Below are 21,785 nucleotides of genomic sequence, written 5' to 3' on the forward strand. Positions count from 1 at the left end.
ATAGTAAGGTGTATCAATTGGGAAAAGAACCATTTCATTAAAAAATTCCTTCCTCATTATACAAAGTGAGGCCACAGATGATAAACTTTTACAAGATGATACTAATACAGTTTTATGAAGTGCTTTTTTTCACGTGGCCCATTTCCCCTGCATTTTCTAATTTGAGATTCTCATTCACCGAGATGCTATCTGTGGATTACCTGGGCATCCATGAACCAAAGAAGGAAATGACCTTCTTTGGGACTTATATTTTAATTTTTAATTAAAGTTCATATCAGAGCACAATCAATGATAGGGCTGCTCTAAAGTCTTTGAGATGGTGGACCAATGGGATGTGTGCTGATTTGCATTTCCCCTTTATTCATTACAGAAATATCCAGGTCATTAAGGCAATAAACAAGCACACAAAATGTAGCACAAAGAAAAGTAAGATGGACCGTGAGGCCTGAAAACAGAGAACAGAGAGACGGACTCAGGTGGATCTTGGAGAGAAGTGCCCTTATATCTGTAAAATCAAGTAACTGGAAATGGGGCATTTACTGGTCCTCATGTATGGGCTTTCACCCCATTTCATACAGGGTGAGATTTGCTAACTCCATCAGAAGGTACTTAGAGAGGGGGAGTCTATTTGGCTGTGATACTTGAGGTCTGCTGAGTGACTTCCAGCAATCCTAGGAAAGATGTAGCCTAAGCCCTAAAACACACTGCTTTCACTCTTTCCCATGAACAAGATAGAAATCCTGGACTTTCTGTGACGTGCCAGTGAGAGGCAGAGGGTGGGTAGGGATCCCCTATGCTGTCTCCAGACTCTGAAGCCAAGTATAACGAGCCAAAGGGAAGAAAAGTCAATGCATTCATGTGTTTCTCAACTTGATGAATGTGGACGCGCCCCCAGAGAACTAATTTTTGCGTATAATTAAACATGGAAATGCTATGTTTCCTAATCAACAGCCAATCAGTCGGTGATACTCTGAATATCATTACCAGGAGGCTGTGATTTCCCTGCAAATTGCTTTTTCAGTTGCATTTTAAGATTCCATCTCCTAAGAATACACTGACAGATTGAAAGGTAAGGACTGAGAAAGTTCAGTCGAACTTACCACGAGCCCTCCAGGTAGGCATTGAGGCCTTTGCGAATGACATGGCCCAAGTAGCCATTTTTCTCAGCTATGTGCTTTGCCCATCTATAAAGGAAACAGAGGAGAAAATATCCAAACTGCGGCATATTAAATAATTTCTTTTTACTTCAAGTGATTTCAATAAATCTCACTTGGGAAATATTTTGCTTGTTAGAATTTTTATGGAGTCACAAGTTGGAACTGAATGTTAACAAGGCAAAGAGAGATATACTTTGGGAGCGCTTGAGTTCAGTGCCCTTTATAATGAATGTTTAAGAGTTGTCATTTTTTGAAACAAAGATGTGACAAGTGCTTAATGAAAAGAGTCAACCAATACGGAAAAAGATAGTGTGAATCAAGAATTCTAACAAGTCAATAGCAGGAAGACAGCTCTCCCTGAACAAAGAGAAGAGATGTTGCCAAGAAGATTAAATGAACAGAGTACCTGATAGTTGTAGACATACTGAGAGGAGATTTAGACAACACAAGGAGAATGTGAACGTCAAGGACACAGGAAATGATAAGTACACAGAGAGCTAAGCAAATAAATAATAATTATTAGTAGTCTTCCATAGAAAACAAAAAGTTATGCAAGAAAGCGTAGTCAGAGCACACTACATGGTCAGCTATGAGTAGCATTAAATGGTAAAAATATCGGGTTGGCCAAAAGAACTTTTTGGCAAATCCAATAATATGAACCCTGATACCAATCCAAGCAAAACGATGATGTACTCATGGGGAAGATGGGAGAAAGTAGGAAGTGTGAACATGCAGGGCAGTCAGAAGCAGCAGAGTGAAAGAACTATTTATATATTTGTCTTTTCCCAGTGACACATCATTAGACAAAGTCTGTAGTGAGTACAATAAGAAATAGTGATTTAAGCATGTTATTTAGACATAGAGGCAAATAAAAAGAGAAATAATTATTAATAAAACATGCTGCTGCTGCTAAGTTGCTTCAGTCATGTCCAGAAGTGCGACCCCATAGATGGCAGCCCACCAGGCTCCCCCATCCCTGGGATTCTCCAAGCAAGAACACTGGAGTGGGTTGCCATTTCCTTCTCCAATGCAGGAAAGTGAAAAATGAAAGTGAAGCCGCTCAGTCGTGTCCGACTCTTCACAACCCCCATGGACTGCAGCCTCCCAGGCTCCTCCGTCCATGGGATACTCCAGGCAAGAGTTCATGAAAAGTGATTTATTCTAGGCAGCAGGAAATGGTATGTGGGTAAGGGATACAGACTTCCTATTTTTCTTGTCGAATTATTACTTTTTAAATTTTTGCCTCCTCAAATAATTTGGCTCTTTTTGTGCGCATGTAACTGATAAAAATTACATTTTAAAAATGAAAACAAAAAAAGAATAAAAGAAAAAAGAACTCTATTTTCTCAGAAGTAGTGAACATAGTATATGGCTTTCCCTTCACAAGCAACATCTGATAGGTTCTTACACAACAGCCTTCTCGGGATCTCGCGGGAACGTCTCCAGGTTGCCTGTGATATAGTACAGAGAGCACCACAAAGTTCCTTCTATGTGTCCACCTTGTGCAGCCTTGTGGAAATATTCACCAGCTAATGTCTGGAAAGAGATGGGCAAACGTCGGTATCATTAGTGAGATGTCTTCCTGGGCAGGTTTCATCAGAACTAAGGGCGTGAGGTACATAACACGTGATTTCATCATAAGCTTACAACGTCTGATATCTTTAAGAAACCAAGTCAAGTTCCAGGAAGACAGTCAATCACAGGAGCTTCTCGACATGATAACCTTGACTGCAGCTATTCTGTTAAGTTTACCCAATAAATAACATTATGAATGTCACTATCATCAGGTATCCTCACATAAACCCCCTGCCAGCCAGACAGAAGATCGCAGCAGAAATCACACCTGGTGAAACTTCAGGCATTTGCTTTCCTAACCTCACTTAATACCTTTTTTCAAACTCAGATGCAAAAACTGCAGTTCCAGTAGGAAGGTGAAAATTAGAATATGACAATTAAAAAATCCATTCTAGCAGATATGTGGGAGGGCTAACAGACATTTGCAGTGCATAAAAATACACAGCCTCCGGGGTAGTCAGAGAAGTAGAGGGAAGAGGGAAAAGGGAAAGCAAGTGCTTAAATGGGTAGACGCGCCGCTGATTATCGTTATTTTTTCCCAGGCAGCTAACTGCCATTTTTAAGCAAGGGCTTTGGAGTCGGTGATGCCGTGAGATGGTTGGATGGCATCACCAACTCAATGGAATGAGTCTGAGCAAGTTCCAGGAGTTGGTGACAGACAGGGAAGCCTGGTGTGTTGCAGTCCATGGGGTCGCAAAGAGTCGGACATGACTGAGCAACTGAACTGAACGGCACTTGGAGTCAGGCAGGCCTGGGTTCAAATCCCAGCTCTGCTCCTTATTAGCTGTGTGACTGTGAGCATGTCAGTTTAACTCTCCAACTAAGAGAATACTCAGTTTCTACAGATGAAACATGTGGCTTCTGATAGTAGCTACCATGAAAGTTTGTCACGAGGATTAAATAAGATAATAATATTTGAGGCTTGACCAAGTAATAATAATTTGAGGCTTTACCAAAAATAATCCTCTCATTTCTCACCCCCAAATCTGCTGCTACAGCTTGCCCATCTGTCTGAATACTACCTTTCTTCCCATCTCAATAAATGCCAAACCCTCTGGAGTCAGCCTGACTCCTCTCCCCGCTTCACACCTCACATCGAATCACCATCAAATTCTGCCCTCTTGACCTTCAAAACAGATCCAGAATCTAGTCACATCTCAGCCTGCTTTCTGATACTGCCCATCCTTTCTCATTTGGATTCAGTGCATTAATCTGCTTCTTCTTTTCTAAACTTTTAGTGTTGTATTGGAGGATAGCCGATTAACTGTGTTGTGATAGTTTCAGGTGGACGGCAAAGGGATTCAGACACGCATATGCATGAATCCAGTCTCCTCCCAACTCCCCTCCCATCCGGGCTGCCACATAACAACATAGAGTACAGAGTTCCGTGTGTTCTACAGTAGGTCCTTGTTGCATCAACCCCCCACTCTTGCTTGTCTCTTCCTCAAGCCCATCAGGAACCTCCATCTTCATCAGGACCCAGGAGGAGCCTTTTCAAACACAGCATATCCCAGCCCTGTTCAGAGCTGTCCCATCTTGCTCAGGGCAGCTGCCTGGGCACCTGCCTTCTTGACCTTATCTCTTCTGCCACCTCTCTGTTCTCAGCTCCCACCAGTTGCATCTCCCCACTGTTCTTCTGCTGATCCCGCTTTCTGGAATATTCTTCCCTCTTTCTGGAATGTTCTCCCAGATATTCACAAGACTCCTTTAGGAGTCTGTACAAGGTCACATTATCAGAGAGACCTTCTCTGATCTCGCTTATAAAATTGCATCCCCTAGTCTCTACCTTCTGGGTCCTCCTCATCTGGCTTTATTTCTCCCCATATCACTTCCCTCCATTTTCCCGCATGCTCTATCTTTGCTTATCATCTTTCTGTCCCACTGGAATATAAGCTTCTAAGCTTCCCCAAAGCAGAGACTGTCTGCTGCTGTAACCACCACTGCCCGGGAGAGTGCCTGGCAGAGGGTGGGTGTTCAGTTAATTTGTTGACTATAATGGTGCTCAGATTGTTATTACCACCATTAACATTATTATCAACAACGAGGGGCTTCCATTTCACATGGGAACCAGGTCCTGACTCTACTTCAGTGTCTGATGTCTGAGTAAGTTATGCAACCTTTCAGAGCCTTGGTCGCTTTTTCTGTTAAATGGATGTAGTAACATTTGTATTCCAGGAGTGTAGTTAGGGTGACATGGGATGGCAGACAGAAAGTATCTATGAGTATATGGCCCAGAGGAAGTATTCAGCAAACACTGAAGACTGTCACTGCTATTTACATTATTATTATCCAATCCGATCTCATACCTGGCAATCCTTTTTGGGCACAGTGCGCTTTGCTTCCAGTAAGATCAGTGATCAATCTCTGCACCATCTCTCTTATTCTCGTCTCGCATCATCTCCCTCTCCTCTCCCCAGCACAAGCCTCCTCCTCCATGAAGCCTTCCTGACTGCTTTGGCTTTCCTTATTTCCCCTTTCCAGAACTGCTTGGGTCACAGCGATTAGAACGCACTTGGCATCTCGCTAATGCCGGTTTTTGCTCTTCACTCTCTTGTCTTCTTAACTGGGCCCTTGAGTTCCTTGAGCTCATGATCTGTATGTCGGGTGGTGTCTGTACTGGGCTGGGCGCATAGTACACCTGCTCCCCGACCAAGTGTCTGACCAGCTGCACAGCTGGTCACAAGGCTTACCTGATTCCTTCCAGGAACTCCTGGGAAAATGCCATCCAAGTACAGGACTCCAAGGTTGTATGAGGCATCTGGGTTCCCCATTTCTTCTGCTTTTAACCAGTACTTAGCCGCTTTGGCATAATTTTTCTTGAATTTGTGGTAATACCATCCCAGGCCATTGACTGCCTGATGCAATCCCTAGATTTTAGAACAACAAGAAAGAAATGACTTTTTTTTTAATGAAAAATTCTCTAAAGAGAATCAGTTGTTGTGAAAGCATTCTGCCAGAGTCTGAGAAAAACCTTTCCTGTCTCTTTTTGGGGCCAGATGGCACTAAAGAAAGGCTAAAACATGAGGCCACCTCAAAGTCTTCCCAGGAGGACTTCACCAGCCTGCTGTTGGGATTTCTGCCTTCCACCTCGGCAATGATGCTGGCCTTGAATCATCACTCAGCCCCCGTGGACTGTTTCACAATGCCCTCGTCTACAGAAGGCCTTGTGTTGCCCTGAGTATCAGCAACACCCTTGAAATTCACAAGCACTCAACTGCGACAGGAGGCCGGAACCTGGCCTGGCTGGGCTGATTTCTAGGTGACCTGCCGGCCGTCTGTTGATTACTCTGCCTTGGACACCAACAAACCATCTGAGGGAAGAAGCTGCAATGGTCTACTTGTAAAGCTCAGGGGCTATGGGTCTGCTTAGTAGACAGGTAGGTAGCTGGGCCTGAGGCAGAGGGGAGGGGACGGAGAAGGAAGGGTGGCTTCAGGACTGTGTCTAAACCTGGGATGGTACCGCAGAAGGGCTGGTTCTTGTGAGTCTAGTCTCCAATCTCCTTGTTCTTGCTGATTCGTGCTCTCAGGGGCCTACTTCTGCTTTCTCTAGGTGCTCCCACCTGCTTTTATACAGTAGCTTCCAGCCTGGCTGTCGAAGGCTTAGGAACCCTGTGGGGGTGTAAGTGTGCAAACCTGGACATTCGGGTCTCTCATTCCTGCTTTCCTGCCAGATCAACAAGACCATGGGCAAGCAAGTGAAAAAAGGATTAGAGAGGCAAACAGCGAGTGCCCTTGCATCTGTGAGACAGGTTAAGAGTCCAAGTGTGGAACAAAATCTCTTTCCCCTCTCCTTTGAGAAGTGAAGAACAGGTGTCCCTCAGCTATGGATGCCAAGATCCCAGCCTGCAGCCTTTTTATCTGCGAGGGCTCCCGAAACCCTTTTAGTTTTTACACTGGACTCCAGGTGCCAGGAAGACCAGGAGAAAGAAACTGACAAAGCCCATTGGAATAGATGCTCTATGAAGGCAAGGATCTTTATTTTGTATTCCAAGCACCTGTGTTAGTACTTGCATACAGTAAGTGCTCAATAAATACCTGAGAAATGAACGAGAGCCCTCCCTTGAATGCTGATGACACGCAAAACAGAATCCAATCCTACACTGAGGGTAGTGCTCAGATTCACAGGCCCTCAAGATAGCTGCCACTTGGCACAGTATCAGTGCTGTGGGCCAGTCATAGATATTCTTCCTGAGCCTCGGGTGGCACCAGATGCAAGGCAGCCTCCTGAGAAGTTGCAGGATGAATGTATTTCCGTGAAGTGACAGACCACGCCATATTATGATGTGACAAGAACCAGCTTTGGAATAAGCCTATGGAATTTACATCAAAATGGTTTCTGTACTGCTCACCTCCATATGCCTAGGTTTATTCAAAGGTACCTGTCATCACTCAAAACATTAGCAGAACTTTCTTTAGAAATTGTACTGGGACCCAGGTCAGGAGCCCCACAAGAAATCTTGTTTTATTTCTTCATGCTCACACCTTATTCCGGACATTCCCAGCTATATCTGCAGATTTACTTTCAAGTGACTTTTAGCTAATTCCAGACATCAAACTGTGCTTCACCATGGTGCCTGACAAAGAGTAAGGGCTTAATAACTCCTTGCCAAATGAATAAGTGAGAATCATGTAACACTCTTAAGAATGTGAGTACTCCAGGCTATAAAACGGCATTTCCTCTAATATTCATCTCAGCTCTGCTAAAAGCACGCTCTGAATAAAGCACCTTAGACGACAATTCACCGCTAGCATGCTAAAGAGATGCAAATTTCACACCTGCCAGTAAGCCCCATTTTAGGGTGCTCTAGAACTATGCCCTCAATGACCAACATTAAGCAGCTTTTCTATTTCTGCACTATAGTCTGTGTCAGGGTTGGGAGCTGGCGTGTGTTTCAGCCCACTGTCTCCTGGGTGATGTGCCCCCTTGAGACCACACAGGTGGAGAAAAAGCCTCTTGACTCTGACTACATGCTCCAACTTCCTAGTCTACAGGAAAAATAGACACTCTAAGCTTCCTAAGAAAAGCGAGCGAGGAAGGAAAATCGGCATGGTTACTTGAGGAATTGTTGTAGTTAGGGCAAATATTAGCAGCCTTGGGATGAAGGTACATTCAAGAGCCTGAAGGGCTATAAAGGACTCTGTCTAGGTTGTAGAGTTACAGTGGTTTCTACCAATCCATTTATTTACAAATATGTATGCATGCACATGTGAGTGTGCACGTGAGTGTGCATGCATGGGGGGGGGGTGTTTGCACAGAGGGATATGTTGTGTGTCCCTGCTTATGTGTATGTGTGTGTGTGTATCCCCTCACAAGCAATATTACAACCTCCATTCTGTACTGCAATACTGAAACTAGTTGGCTTGAAGGTTACTTTGAAGAGTAAATAGTGACAAAAAGAAAATAATTTCTAAACGCAGCAATAAACTTGATAAACAGTCCTTTTATTAAAGCACAGAGAAGGAAATGAGCACTGGACATGACAGGGTTAATCCAGAGGATTCAAGATTCAGAGGAATCAGGCTTTTGATTTTCCTAATTCATTGGCTTTTATATCCATTCAGTTTCAAGGAGTCCCTGCTGCTGCTTGTTATTAGGGCAGCCCTTGATTATAATTTTAGCCTTCAAACAAAATCAGTCTGAATTCTATTGACTGGAAAGTGAGTTCGCCTTTTGAAGTTTGTCATCCCCATTGTGCAGGTTTCTGTGTATGTGTTGTAGCTCAAAAATGACTAATCGCTGCAATGCTAGTGACCCCTCCCTCCTCACTGCATTTCTACCTTCCTCGGAAGGCCGGCCATTCACTTTCCTAGACTTGTAAATGCATGGGTGGGTGTGTGTAGGCAAAGGCTTCCCTCCGACAATATGCACAAGTGTTACCTTGGAAGCTGCTTTCTTCATCAGCTCTAAGGCAAGCCGTCTGTTCTTTTTCACTCCTTGACCCTAAACAACAATAAACAGCAATGATCACAAAAAAATAATAAACAGAGAATGCACGCAAAACCATCACACCGATCCGCCAGTGTTCAACAGAAGATCCAACAGAAGCCCAGGCCCTGCCTGCCAAAGAAGATTTCCATATGCAGAGCTATTACGTCATCATCATCATTTTGGGTATATTTGTAGAACAGTGACAACAACCCTCCCCTTCCTATTTAGCATCACACAAAATTCCCCATTTGATCATCAGGTGAATCACACTCTCGTCAATCCACTGGTGCAGTTGGGAGAAGCCTTGAACAAGGTTAAATGAGTCTGGTCATTCTGGTTGTGTTTTTCTGGGGATCACCTAACGTGTGAGTCAGATAAAGCACTTGATCTGTGTCGGACAGTCAAGACTTACCAGGCTGGGACAACTCAGTTATCCCAGTTCCATGTGGGAGTCCCCAAGGTGGACCTCTGTGGCTTCAGAAACAGCTGGAAGGTCAGTGGTGAAAGAGACAGGATCCCTTAGAATCAGTTCCTTCAGACACTGACAACTGACAAGCTCCCTCCAGCAAAATCAAGTTTTTCCAGCAGACGTGGTTTGTGGATCACGAGAGAAATGGCTTTGGGGTTCTTGTCAGAAGAGCAGAACTTCATGGGACCACTCTGGGGTGTCCGTGGGACCATGTGGGAAAATGGTGGGTCCAAGGGCAGGATAGGAGGAGTCGCTGAGGGCTCTCTCGACGTGGCTCTGACCACGAAGAGGGCAGGTGAGAAGAGCTGGATGAAAACCCTGATGCTTCCAAGCTCACTTAGAGCCTGTCTTTGACCCCTTCATCACATGCGATATAACGTCAGAGGGCTTTGCAATGACTACAACTATTAACGCTATTTAAATACTCAGCTCTAGTAATGAAGACAGCACTAGCAAACATTCCTACGTTAATTACGCTGGGCCAGGAGCTCTCCTGCCATGTCTAATCCTCCCGACCCTAGCCGTGGTGCTGCTATCATTGTCATCTGAGAAACCAACCCAGAGGCACACAGGGAATGAGGAACAGAGGCAGGATTTGAACCCAGGCTCCAGAGTTCAGGTTTATAACTGCCATGCTGTATTTTCTCCTGTATATTGTCATTTCCATGCTGAGAAAGTAAAATGATTCACAATCTCCTTACAGAATACAAAAACAACAAGCTGCAGAATCTGTCCTTAGAGTTCCGGGACCCAAAGTAAAACGGTGGATCCAATAAAGGTTAAATTACATACACTGAGTTTCTACTCGCCTTTAACTTACCTATTTAATAAAAGCCAATGGGCTGAAGCAGGATGCAAGATGAAACTATTTTTCAGAAGTGGACCATTACTTCGTTTAATTAGAGGAAGAGGAAAGAGAAAAGGACATGAAGGCTATTTGGAATAACTAGACGGGGCAGTGAGACAACCTTTTTGTACTTTGCAGAAAGGATCAGAACCATCAGGATGACAGGACGTTAGAACCTGGATGCACTCAAAGTTTATCTTCTCCAGCTTCTTTGTTTGGAAGAAATAAAACTGGGGCCCATAGGGGCTGACTAACCCAAAGCCTCTTAGTTAGATCTGCAAACAGAACTCAAGATACTCTCATTTCTAGATCAGGGATTTCCCAGTGTAATTACATAATCAGAAGTGGGATGGTTTCTTGCACGAAGACTATATACTCTGCACAAGTCTGAGTAGCACTGGAAGCTGTCAGAAGAAACACACAAAGTCCTGATGCATAGCAGACGCTCAGTGACTGTCCATTGGCTGAATTCACGGAGGACGGTAGCTGCAGTGAAAGTCCAAGCTCCATGCTCAGGTGTATGTAAAACGGGATTGACTCGACTGTCTTGGAAAAACTACAACCATCATCGTGGCACCATTTTTGAACACAATAAGCCAAATATCCACACAAAACAATAAGCCGAGTGCACACTGCCCTTCTTCCTGTTTGGAAAGTTCATTTTTTATATGGGGGTTTTTTTACACTGAAAACACTTCAAGACACCTTTGGCCAGAGGTAAAAATCTTTCTCGAGATGTTGATAATGGGTTTTCTTACTCCCCACTCAGAGATAACTTAGAATGTAGGAAAACCAAAAAAACTTTCAGTTTTCAGAAATCAGACCCTGAAGAAACATTTTGTCACCTCCCATGTCATATATTTATATCTTTGGCTCTCCCCCTAGATTTCAAGCTCCCTGGTAGGCAGAAATGATGCCTGAGTCATGCTTTATCTTCTCTGCACTCCGGGCAATGACCAGCCCCAGCTCCAGGGGACCGGTGCCTCTCCTCTGCACCTGTCTCAGTCCTGTCTTCCCCATGAGTGTCTGAGGTCAGAAACGTGGCTCAGGCATCCATACGTCCCTCCATCTAGTGCAGAGCCTGGCGTTTTGTCAGCCCTGAATGTGTGTGTATTACATAAATACGCAAATGCATTGGCATATGGCTAAGAGTCAGACCACTTCTATGTTGGTTTAACAACTACAAAGAAAAAGTCTGGGCTCTAAACTTGGAAACCATAACAACCAATAGGTTTTAAGACTTGGAGGGCTGGAGATGTAGCAAGAGTCATGGTTGTTAATCAGTGAGCGACCACAACTGTGGTTCTGGAGATGAGCCCGGCCATGTGCATCCAAGTCCTTGTTTGACAGCCCACTTGCTGTCTGTGGGCAGCTGCCTCCTTCGGGCCTGGACATAGCCACCAAGGTTTTCCTTAGTAGAGCTAACAGCTTTTTACTTTTCCAAGGTGGATGAATTGATGTCTCTGTGTTCAGGGGTGAAGAGCACAGACTTTGAAGCCAGACTGCCTGGATCCCAATCCCAGGTCTGAAATGTACCAGCTGTACAATCTTGTACGTGTACGTGCGTGCTATGTTGCTTCAGTAGTGTCCAGCTCTTTGCAACCCCATGGACTGTAGCCTGCCAGGCTCCTCTGGCTATGGGGCTCCTTAGGCAAGAATACTGGAGTGGGTTCCCATGCCCTTCTCCAGGAGATCTTCCCAACCCAGGGATTGAAACCATGTCTCTTAAGGCTCCTGGATTGGCAGGCTAGTTCTTTACCACTAACACCATCTGGGAAACCCTTCGGTAAGTTACAAATCCTTTCTTAGCTTCTCTTAGCACACACATAAACAGAGATCATCATATACCATGGTAGCTACCTTTGCAAGGTTGTCTTGCAGACTGAATGTACATCAGGTAATAAGCATTGCATCAATCGAAGTAAACTATTGTTACTCCATAAAGCATTTTGAGTTCTTGGGGTCCCTTCTTTAGGTTCTTCCACTCAACCTGTGGTCATTAGCAGTGTCCCATAATGTCCGTCTAGTCAAGGCTATGGTTTTCCCAGTAGTCATGTATGAATGCGAGAGTTGGACTGTGAAGAAAGCTGAGTGCCGAAGAATTGATGCTTTTGAACTGTGGTGTTGGAGAAGACTCTTAAGAGTCCCTTGGACTGCAAGGAGATCCAACCAATCCATCCTAAAGGAGATCAGCCCTGAAGGACTGATGCTGAAGCTGAAACTCCAGTACTTTGGCCACCTCATGCAAAGAGTTGACTCATTGGAAAAGACTTTGATGCTGGGAGGGATTGGGGGCAGGAGGAGAAGGGGACGACCGAGGATGAGATGGCTGGATGGCATCACTGACTCGATGGACGTGAGTCTGAGTGAACTCCGGGAGCTGGTGATGGACAGGGAGGCCTGGCGTGCTGCGATTCATGGGGTCGCAAAGGGTCGGACACGACTGAGCGACTGAACTGAACTGATGAGGTCAGATAAGTCCAAGGATGCAGCTGCTGGTTGCAGAGGAGGGATTTGAACTCCATCTTCTGTCTCCTGGGCTAATGATCTTCTCACCCATTCCCCTGCTCTCCTGTTGGCTTAAAACCAAGATCTTTGTTTTGATCAGAGAGACTGTTGGGATCCAGCCAAATACGCACTTCATCTCAGCTGTAATTCAGCGATAGCTCTGCCTGATAAGAGAATTGCAGCACCTTTGGGGGCTGCCAGCAATGTACCAATCTGTAAAATATGGGGTGTCTCCTCCAGAATGCCACAGTGTTTGCAAAAGCAAAGAGAATCCAGGTGCCAAACCTGAGACTAATGATTAAAAACAAGACCAGGGAACTGTTTCTGACTCTGCCTTTTCAGCAAATACCCCTTTCCATCCAGCCTGACAGAAGCAGATTCCAAGGTTCTTGGGTTACAGGCTCCCTGTTTGCCTGCACGCCTACATCAAACTGCTCAGGAAACCTGATAGGAATTTTGCAACCTCAGCACAAACTGAGTGATTCTTACCTTGAATAACACAATGGCGTAGTCGTATATTAATGCGGGGTCCTCAGTCTCCAGGGCACCCTTGGCATACCACTCGATAGCCGCTTCCGGGTTCTTGGCCACGCCTTGCTGGCCCCAGAACAGCATCTGGGCCAACCGTTGCTTTAAGACAATAGCAATTTAAAACAATGACTTTCCTGTGAAATGCTTAACATATATGTGTGTGTATGTGCACACGTGCGCTTAGTGGCTCAATTGTGTCCAACTCTTCATGACCCTATGACTGTAGTCCACCAAGCTCCTCTGTCCATGGGCTTCTCCAGGCAAACATATTGGAGTGGGTTGTCATGCCTTCCTCCAGGGGATCTTCCTGACGCAGGGATTGAACCTGAGTCTGCCTGCAATGCAGGAGACCTGAGTTCGATCCCTGGGTCAGGAAGATCCCTTGGAGAAAGGAAATGGCAACCCACTCTAGTACTCTTGCCTGGAAATTCCCATGGACAGAGAAGCCTACTAGACTACAGTCCATGGGATCGCAAAGAGTCGGACATGACTGAGCGACTTTACCCTTCACCCTTCACCCTCCTGCATCACAGGAGGATTCTTTACCCACTGAGCCACCTGGGAAGCTGTAATACGTAACATACGAGATTTTTAAAGAGGGTAAGGCAAACCTAGTTTAAAATGTTTTTATATTGAGAACCGAGACTTAGGTGGACACATGCTGTCTTTCTACTGGGGACCAGAGCCCTAAAGGTGTACTGGGTTAAATACAAGTTATTAACACAATGATGTGTGTCAGGGGGATGTGGGTGTGTGTATGTGAATGAATGTACTATACCCAGGTCAGAGCTGATGGATCAACAACCGTACTGTCTCCTCTCTCGAAATGCCCTCCCCTTTGGGAGTCACTGTCTGTCTTCTGGGCCCAGTGTGAGGCGTGCCTGCCTGCGCACATCTGTGGCCGTCAGGGCATCTCCCTGTGAGGCAGGAGATAGATGGGCTCCAGGCTAGGCATTTACAGCTGGCCTCCTGTTTGCATTTCCTGAGACAGGAGGTAGGTGGGCTCCTGGTTAGATATTTACAACCAGCCTCCTATCTGCATACTGAAACAGAAATAACAATAGAAACAGGGTAAATCGCCAGGCTTTGTCTCCTGAGGACACCTTAAGATAACAGACAAGGCAGGAAGAGAGGGGCTAAACCCTGTTTGAGTAAAGGATCACGAGGTCATATATTTCCTATTCTTGGGGCAAGAGAGACACTACACATGTGCAGAAAGCTCCTTGGGGATCAAAAGGAGGAGGTACCACCCCATAATATGTGATGCCAAGGCCACCCCATAGGCCTCAATCCATCTTGGAAACAGTCACACACACAGGGGAGTGTCCTAGGGTAGGTCAAGTACGAAAAAAGAAACCAGATAAATGGCCAAAGGTAAACAAAGACCCTGAAGAACTGCCCTATATAAATGATTTATATCATTATATCTGATGCACTAGAATGTCTGATGGGGTCTTGGGACTGTTCATAAATCCTGTGACTCTCTCTCCAACGGGTGCAGATCTGACTACACTCAATGTCAAGAGTGATCAACTGGGCCTCCTTGGTGGCTCAGTGGTAAAGAATCTGCCTGCCAATGCAGGAGACACAGGTTCAATCCCTGAGCCCATAAGATCCCACATGCCAAGTAACAAAGGCCCTGCGCCACCACTACTGAAGCCCGCGTGCCCTAAAGCCCAGGCTCAGCAACGAGAAGCCATGGCAACAAGAAGCACGCACACCGCAGCTAGAGAGTAGCCCTCATGCTCAGCAACTAGAGAAAAGCCCGTGCAGCAACAAAGACCCAACAGAACCAGAAACAAAGACAGAAATCAAATTATTTAAAAAGAATGACCAACTGACTTGCTCTGGCCGATGAAATGTGCGAAGTGCCCCATCTGAGCAGAAGCGTCAGGAGCCAGCTGTGACATGTCACAGGGTGGCCCTGAGGCAATGGCTTTGGAAGCACATTTTGGAGACTCCTCTGTTAGCTTGGGCTCCTGAAGAACTATGAGCGCACAGCCCCTGCCGGCACCCCCAGTAGTGTGAACAGCAATACACTGGTGCTATGTTAAGTCACTGGGATTGGGAGATCTTGTCATCACAGCGTGTCCTGGTGCATCAGGGCTGAGACAGTGTCCAAGACAGCGGACCACGCTGTTACCTGAGCTGCCGCATTGCCTCGAGTAGCTTCATGCTTCAGCCACATAAAGACATCTCCATCTTCTTTGGTTTGTACCTTGAGTATTTCATCATCTTTCAGTCTAATCGTTTCAACATATGCCTAAAAGGGAAGGAAGGAATATAAGAAGGGAGGGAGGGAGAGAGGAAGAAAGGAAGGGGAGAAGGGAGAATGAAAATATCCAAATAATTTGGGCATGCAAAAGACATGCCATTATTCTTAAACCAGCAATTATTCAAGTAAAAACTCACAAATAATGGAAATATGAGGTGTGTCCACAATGCCATAAGAGCACATTCTTTTTAAATGAGTAGATCACACGCCTTGCATCTAAATGGGCATTTTTGTTCCTATCAAAGCATTTGCCTTGGGAAGATGAAACTTACTCCACTTTCTCTTCCTTTGGTCAAGCTAGTTCAGAAGTCCACCTCTGTGCCATCAGTTTTAGGGCCAGATTATACAAGGCGTCAAAAAAGGTAAATCAATGAATTTTAAATATAATCTTATTATTATGTTTTATTATTATCCTGCATGACTAGCCCTTTTTATTTAGCAGGCTCAGCCTCCAATATCTTTTGGCTATTTCCAAAAATGAAATCTGGTCTGAAAAGAAAAGGGCATATTAACTTTTTGAGTATATGCACAAGGATGCACCCGAGGTTCTAAGGAGGAACCCAAGGGGAAAGTTCACAAAATGCTTCAGATTTGCAAACAGCCTCCCAGGTATCTGCCTCCTTTGAAGAAAATAAGGCTCATTTTTATGTATAAATTTTGGCTCTTTATCCAAAAAACAGTCTTGTTGTTTCACAGTTTCCCCTTATATTTAATACATGATGAACTCTATCTAATGCCAGAGGGCCTGGGAAGGGCTTCAAGGCCACAAGCAGATGGTAAAAAAATTGGTTCTGGATGAGGCTGGGAGAAAGAACAAACAGCTTTAGAGAACAAAAAGCTTAGCCTGATTTCCCTTCTGATCCTCTGTTTGTCAGCGAAGGGAAGGACTTAGACATGTACACACTGCTGTATTTAAAATGGATAACCAACAAAGTCCTACTATATAGCACAGAGAACTCTGCTCAGTGTTATATGGGAGCCTGGATAGGAGGGGAGTTTGGGGGAGAATGGGTACATGTATATGTATGGCTGAGTCCCTTTGCTGTTCACCTGAAACTATCACAACATTGTTAATCAACTATGCTCCAATATAAAATTAAAAAGAGAGAGAGAGAAAAGGACTCAGATGCACAAGCTCTAGCCTGCAGCCCCATCATCCACTGTGGCCACATGCAACCAGAGGTCCCTTTTAGGGGCAGTAGAGGGCAGACTTGGGGACAGAGCTAGGACTCAGAACACAACAGGTATCAGTTCCTGTTGGGTGTCTAACCTTGACATACCACCCAGCAAATAGCAACAAGCAGAATAATGATGCTGCCACCTTTGACTGAAACCATGTACAGGGTGGTTAACAAACATTTTTTTCACTTAATCCTCATTATAGGACTGAAACCCAAATATCACTGTGCTCAATTTATAGGCAAAGAACTGAGGCTCACAGGGTAAAACCGTGAGCTCAAGGTCATGTTGTAGAGCAGGCCTTGGAAGCCAGGTTGACCTGTCTCCAATAACAGGCTCTGAGAGACTCCCCAGCAATGTCGCCTTCTAGCAGGAAGGCCCTGGAGTCCTGTCTGGGCACTGGTCTCTATCTCATTCTTCGCTAACTGCAAGGCCAATAAGTAGGCGCTTCAGGTCAAATTCCAGGAGATACTCTGTCATCTGCAATGAGCCTGGAATTGGGCAGAAGCTCAGGCTGCTCAAATAATATAATTCTCAGCCATAAGGGTTTTTTTGTCAACTAGGGAGTTGGATATTTGATTTGGGATTGATTTTCTTCTTTTTCTTATTTTGCTTTTTCCTTCTTAACTTTGTTATGATATTTGAATGAAAGACATAGCACATGAAGACAGAGTTTCTATGCTGCAAGAATTTATACTCTTAGGTATTTCTGCCACTCTCTGGCGGAGATAACATACCATAATCACCAACAAGGACTGTGTGTGGGGACCAATTGCTTGGTCCAGATTGACTCGCTGAATCTTTGCAACCTCATAAGACAGTCCCTGTCAATATCCCCACTTCACACATGTGGAAAATGAGGCCCAGAAAGGTTAAGCAACTTACCCAAGTTCTTCAAACTAATGAATCAGACCCAGGACAGCTGGCCGTGAGATAGTCCTCACCCAGCCTCACCACCCTGTGAAGGACTTATGCCTCTGGGAGAAAGCAGATAGGGGCTTGTTCATCTTCTCCCTTTATACATAACGAATTCCATCTAGTAGTGTCACGGTGGTGACATCAGATCTTTCACATCACCCCCAGGGGATATGAATTCTAACTCGCCACTAACTACCTGTAGGCCTTGGGCCACTGACTTTATTGATCTGAGTCTTAGCTTCTGCATCAATAAAAATGAAGTGTAGCATGGTATCTTCTATATCAAAAGCACTCTACCTACTAGCCATTATTTTTAAAAGTGCAAAAGTCCCCTGGAGAAGGAAATGGCAACCCACTCCAGCATTCTTGCCTGGAGAATCCCATGGAGGAGCTTGATGGGCTACAGTCCATGGAGTCGCAAAGAGTTGGACACGACTGAGCGACTTCACTTCAAAAGAGTTACAAACACTCAGGGTTCAAATGTAGGCTCTACTACCTGCTTGTTGTTTGACTTTGGGCAAGTTCTTTGGCTTCTCCGAGTCTCAGCTGCCCCGTTTGTAAAATGGAAACAATGCCTGTACTGGCCTCGCAGAGTTGCAGGGGGACTCAATGCGATTGCTTGTGAAGATCGTAGCAGGGCGTCTGGTACACGGGAAGCCCTCTGGAGCGGCAACTCATGTTTTAGGTCCTGAACTCATTCTAACATGTGAAAGGCTGACAGCAGTTTAGAATATCAGCCCTCCTGTTGGTGTTTGCAGTTTTGTACAGCTCAGAGCCTTACATTGTGGGGATGAATTTCTGAGAGTTTGATGCTTTTGAAGATGGAAGGGACAGATCTGAGGAGGGAGTGTCAGGGCTGGAAACATCTGAGAGCATCGTGTTGTGTGTTGGGCTCCACTCAGCACACATCAGATGAATTAATTTATTCACGCTATTGACTCTGTGAGGTGGAATGTGTCATGGCAGTCTTTACTAGTGAAAAACTGCAGAGACAGAGAAGTGGGTGGAATTATCCAAGATTTCACACGCTATGAACAGCAGACCTGGGACCTGAATCCAGGCAAACTGGCCTTGAAGCTACACCTCAACTGCCTGCCGCACCCAGGCTGGTGGTCACATCTTTACAGCTCTGGGGTCCCCACAGTGGCAACCAGCACCAGTCAGAGCCACACACCCAGGCCCTCTGTGAAAGTCAACCATCTACAAAGACATCTGAAGAAAGAACAATCCCTAAAAGGGGGCAGTGTCGGACTGTTCATCCATCAAACATTTTGAGAACAAGAAATGATGCTTCAGATGGGAAAGTGACCGATCCTGGATGAAGCTATGGTGTGGAGAAAGACCGGTGGAGGTGAGTGTTGGGGACAGAGCTAGGGAGATGCTGGCAGGAGTCCAGAGTCCCAGACTGACCAGTTCTGGGATCTTCTGTAGCTTCTGTCGGGGAAGGGTTCTTTTTGTTGCTGTGTTATAAAATCAAGGCCTCTAGGATGAGCAGTTCACAGCCTATACTGCAGGGTTAAGACCTGCTGACCAGGTGAGAGGAGGTCCGGTGTCCAGAGACTCTGCAATCTTCATACGTCCTTGGACCCAGCATCAGAGAAGTCTCCACACTGTCCCTAGACTCTTCATAGGCTTTGCCACCTTTCTCTCTGCTCACCTGCAGGCTACATCATGCCAGCTGTCTGCCATTAATCACTAGACAGGCAGGACGGAGCAGAGATCAGGGAGGGGTAAGGAGGGTGAAGGACTTCGTGGAGTTTGAACCTGGGAAGCAAATACTCTTAGTGGGCCCCCATTTCCCAGAGCATCTATGTTCTCTGAAGTCGTGAAATAGAATGGTTCAGCCAGCACTCCCGGGAACTCAGCAGCAGGGCAATTTGAGTCTACACCTAAACCACCACTTCCTTCAGGGTCTGGAGGAGCCACCGGGAGGAACCCAGATCTTAGGGTGTTTAAAATCAGCTACAATGTTTGGCTTCCAATGCGGGGAATCTAAGTGTTCTTTGTTGACATTTAACATTTTAGGGATTTTAAAAGTAAGAATGGAGGAATATCAAGTGCAAAAATGTAGACACAGAAGCAAGATTCCCCAAATAGGGAGAAGGGGTGTCGACTGCAAGGGAGGCAGAGTTGAAAGCCAAGTGCCTAGGTGCTTGCTGTCGACAATGATCACTGGTCACATGAAAAAGTACCAGAGAGTCAACAAAACACTGCTATCATTTTGTGTCCATTTCTGGTTACTCTGCATTCCATCCTGTCAGTCAACAGTGAGTGCCATCTAAATTTCAAGCACAGTGCTGGGCATCGGGATCACCAACGTGAACAGACAAAGTGTTTGTCTTGGGGGGCTCCCAGTCTACTGGTACAGCCAGTCCTCAGATCCTGTACTCAGCACCCATCATTGAGTGAGGGCACGGATGTGCCTGGGTGCCCAGGTGCAGGGCAAAGGGGACATCTAAGGAGAAGGTGATGTCTGAGCCCAGTGTTCCAGGAGGAGGAAGGGTCAGCAGATGGGAAAAGGAGGGGTGGGCATAGAGAAAGCAAGCCAGGCAGAGGAAACCTGGCAGGGTCAGGAGGTATGGACAGCCTGATGTGACCGAAAGCTTGGCATCTCCAGAGTGGGCCAGCCAAGTAGGGACTGCTGAGAGCTGAGACAGGAGAAGCAGAGAGAAACCTGATCAAGGATCGACTCCTGTGCCAAGCGATGAGCTGGACTTGGTGCTTCCGGGTCAGTATTTCTCAGCCCTGACTGCACGTTACTACCATCTGAAGAAGTTTTAAATACACACATGCGCGTAGACGTATATACCCATACTATACGCCTGGACCCCGCCCTGTCAATTTGATGAGACTGCGGGGTGGAGCCAGTGCAGAGGTGTTCTCTGATCCCCCACGAGACTCTGAGGTGCAGCCAGGTTGAGAACCTCTCCTGTCGTCAGCCCCCTCTGGCCTCCATGGGAAGAACACGGAAAGGGACAAAACTGGTGACAGAAAGGCCAGTTAGGGGGCAAATGTATTTGCCGGAGCTGCTGCCATAACAAAAAGCCACAGATGGCGCGGCTTAAACCACGGAAACCAACTTCCTCGTGCTTCTGGGGGCTGGCAGTCCATGATCAAGAGGCTGGCAGGTGTCGTTCCTTCGTTTGTTCTGGCCACGCGGCATGTGGGATCTTCGTTCCTGGACAGGGATCAGCCCCAAGCCCTCCGCATTGGCAGCTCGGAGTCTGCCAGGGAAGTCCTGGTCTAGTTCCTTCTGAGGCCCCTTTTCCCTATGTGTTGTCGCATGGTCCCCCTCTGTTTCATCCTAACCTCCTCTTCTTGTAAGGATACCAGTCATGCTAGATGAGGGCTACTCATGACTGAACGTTTTCCTCTCTGCAAAGGTTCTGTCTCCTTAATGTAGGGCCCTGTGCTGAGGTACTGGGTGGGAGGGCTTCAATCTATGGACTTAGCAGTCAATTCATGCCATACTCAGTCCATAAAGGGAGGCCATCATAGTTGCTCAGTGGAGAGATGTAAAGGACAGTTGTAGGCTGCGGCTGTATACTGGATGGGAGTGGGAGCAGAGAGAAGTTGGCGTGTAAAGCTGCTGGGGATTATAACCCCAGCTAGGATGATGGGGGGATTATAACCCCAGCTAGGATGATGGGGGGATTATAACCCCAGGTAGGGTGATGGGGGGATTGAAGATGACTCCCCAGTTCCTGGCATGGACAGGGGTGTCATGGGTTGAGGAGTTTGGGGGGAATGGAGAGGAGGAAAGAGTGTGTTGCCTTTGTGATAGGTTATTTTTGCAGATGGGGGTTTGTAAGAAAGAGCTCAGCCTGAGAGTCAGATTTTTGTGTCATCGTATGTGGAGGGGGGGATGTGTGAGACCCCTCTAGAAGGTGTAGACACAAAAGGCTGAGGACCAAACCTTTCAGAAGAGCACATTCTGAAGGGCGAAATGGATGATAGGAACTCATTTGTGATTAAGCCACAAAAACAAGCCAAAAAGCAATTAGTGTCTTCTTTCTCTTTGACCTGAAGTAGAGTCCCTCTAAATCATATATGAGTGACATGAAGAGAGATTGCTAACACAGAAGTGATGGGAACCACAAGTTACATAGAAAATGGAACAAGAATCAAGAACGAAGTCACTGATGGATCTCTGGTTTGTTACTTAGAGGTCTGGCTTTCCAGATCTCTTCATTTTTTATGTGCTGTGTGTGGGTGTGCTCGGTCACGCCTGACTCTCTGTGGCCCCATGGACTGTGGCCTGCCGGGCTCCTCTGTCCATGGAGTTTTCCAGGCATGGATCCTGGGGTGGGTTGCCATTTCCTTCTCCAGGGATCCTCCCGACCCAGGGACTGAACCCTTGTCTCTTGTGTCTCCTGCATGAGCAGGAGGATCCTTTA

General features: G+C 46.0%; 1 protein-coding gene across 1 annotated transcript in view; it reads right to left on the reverse strand.

The window, feature by feature from the left end:
* The window catches only part of SEL1L3 (SEL1L family member 3), a 109,978-nt gene that overhangs the window by 23,095 nt on the left and 65,098 nt on the right, over nt 1-21,785 (reverse strand). The window contains exons 12-17 of the mRNA XM_018049349.1: nt 15,160-15,279; nt 12,975-13,115; nt 8,611-8,673; nt 5,423-5,599; nt 2,566-2,693; nt 1,101-1,184 (exon numbers count right to left, since the gene is read on the reverse strand). Of these exons, the coding sequence (XP_017904838.1) occupies nt 1,101-1,184; nt 2,566-2,693; nt 5,423-5,599; nt 8,611-8,673; nt 12,975-13,115; nt 15,160-15,279 (713 nt within the window). The remainder of the gene's footprint in view (nt 1-1,100; nt 1,185-2,565; nt 2,694-5,422; nt 5,600-8,610; nt 8,674-12,974; nt 13,116-15,159; nt 15,280-21,785) is intronic.

This window comes from Capra hircus, chromosome 6 (genome assembly GCF_001704415.2).
Source record: "Capra hircus breed San Clemente chromosome 6, ASM170441v1, whole genome shotgun sequence".
In the NCBI taxonomy this organism is placed as follows: Eukaryota; Metazoa; Chordata; class Mammalia; order Artiodactyla; family Bovidae; genus Capra; species Capra hircus.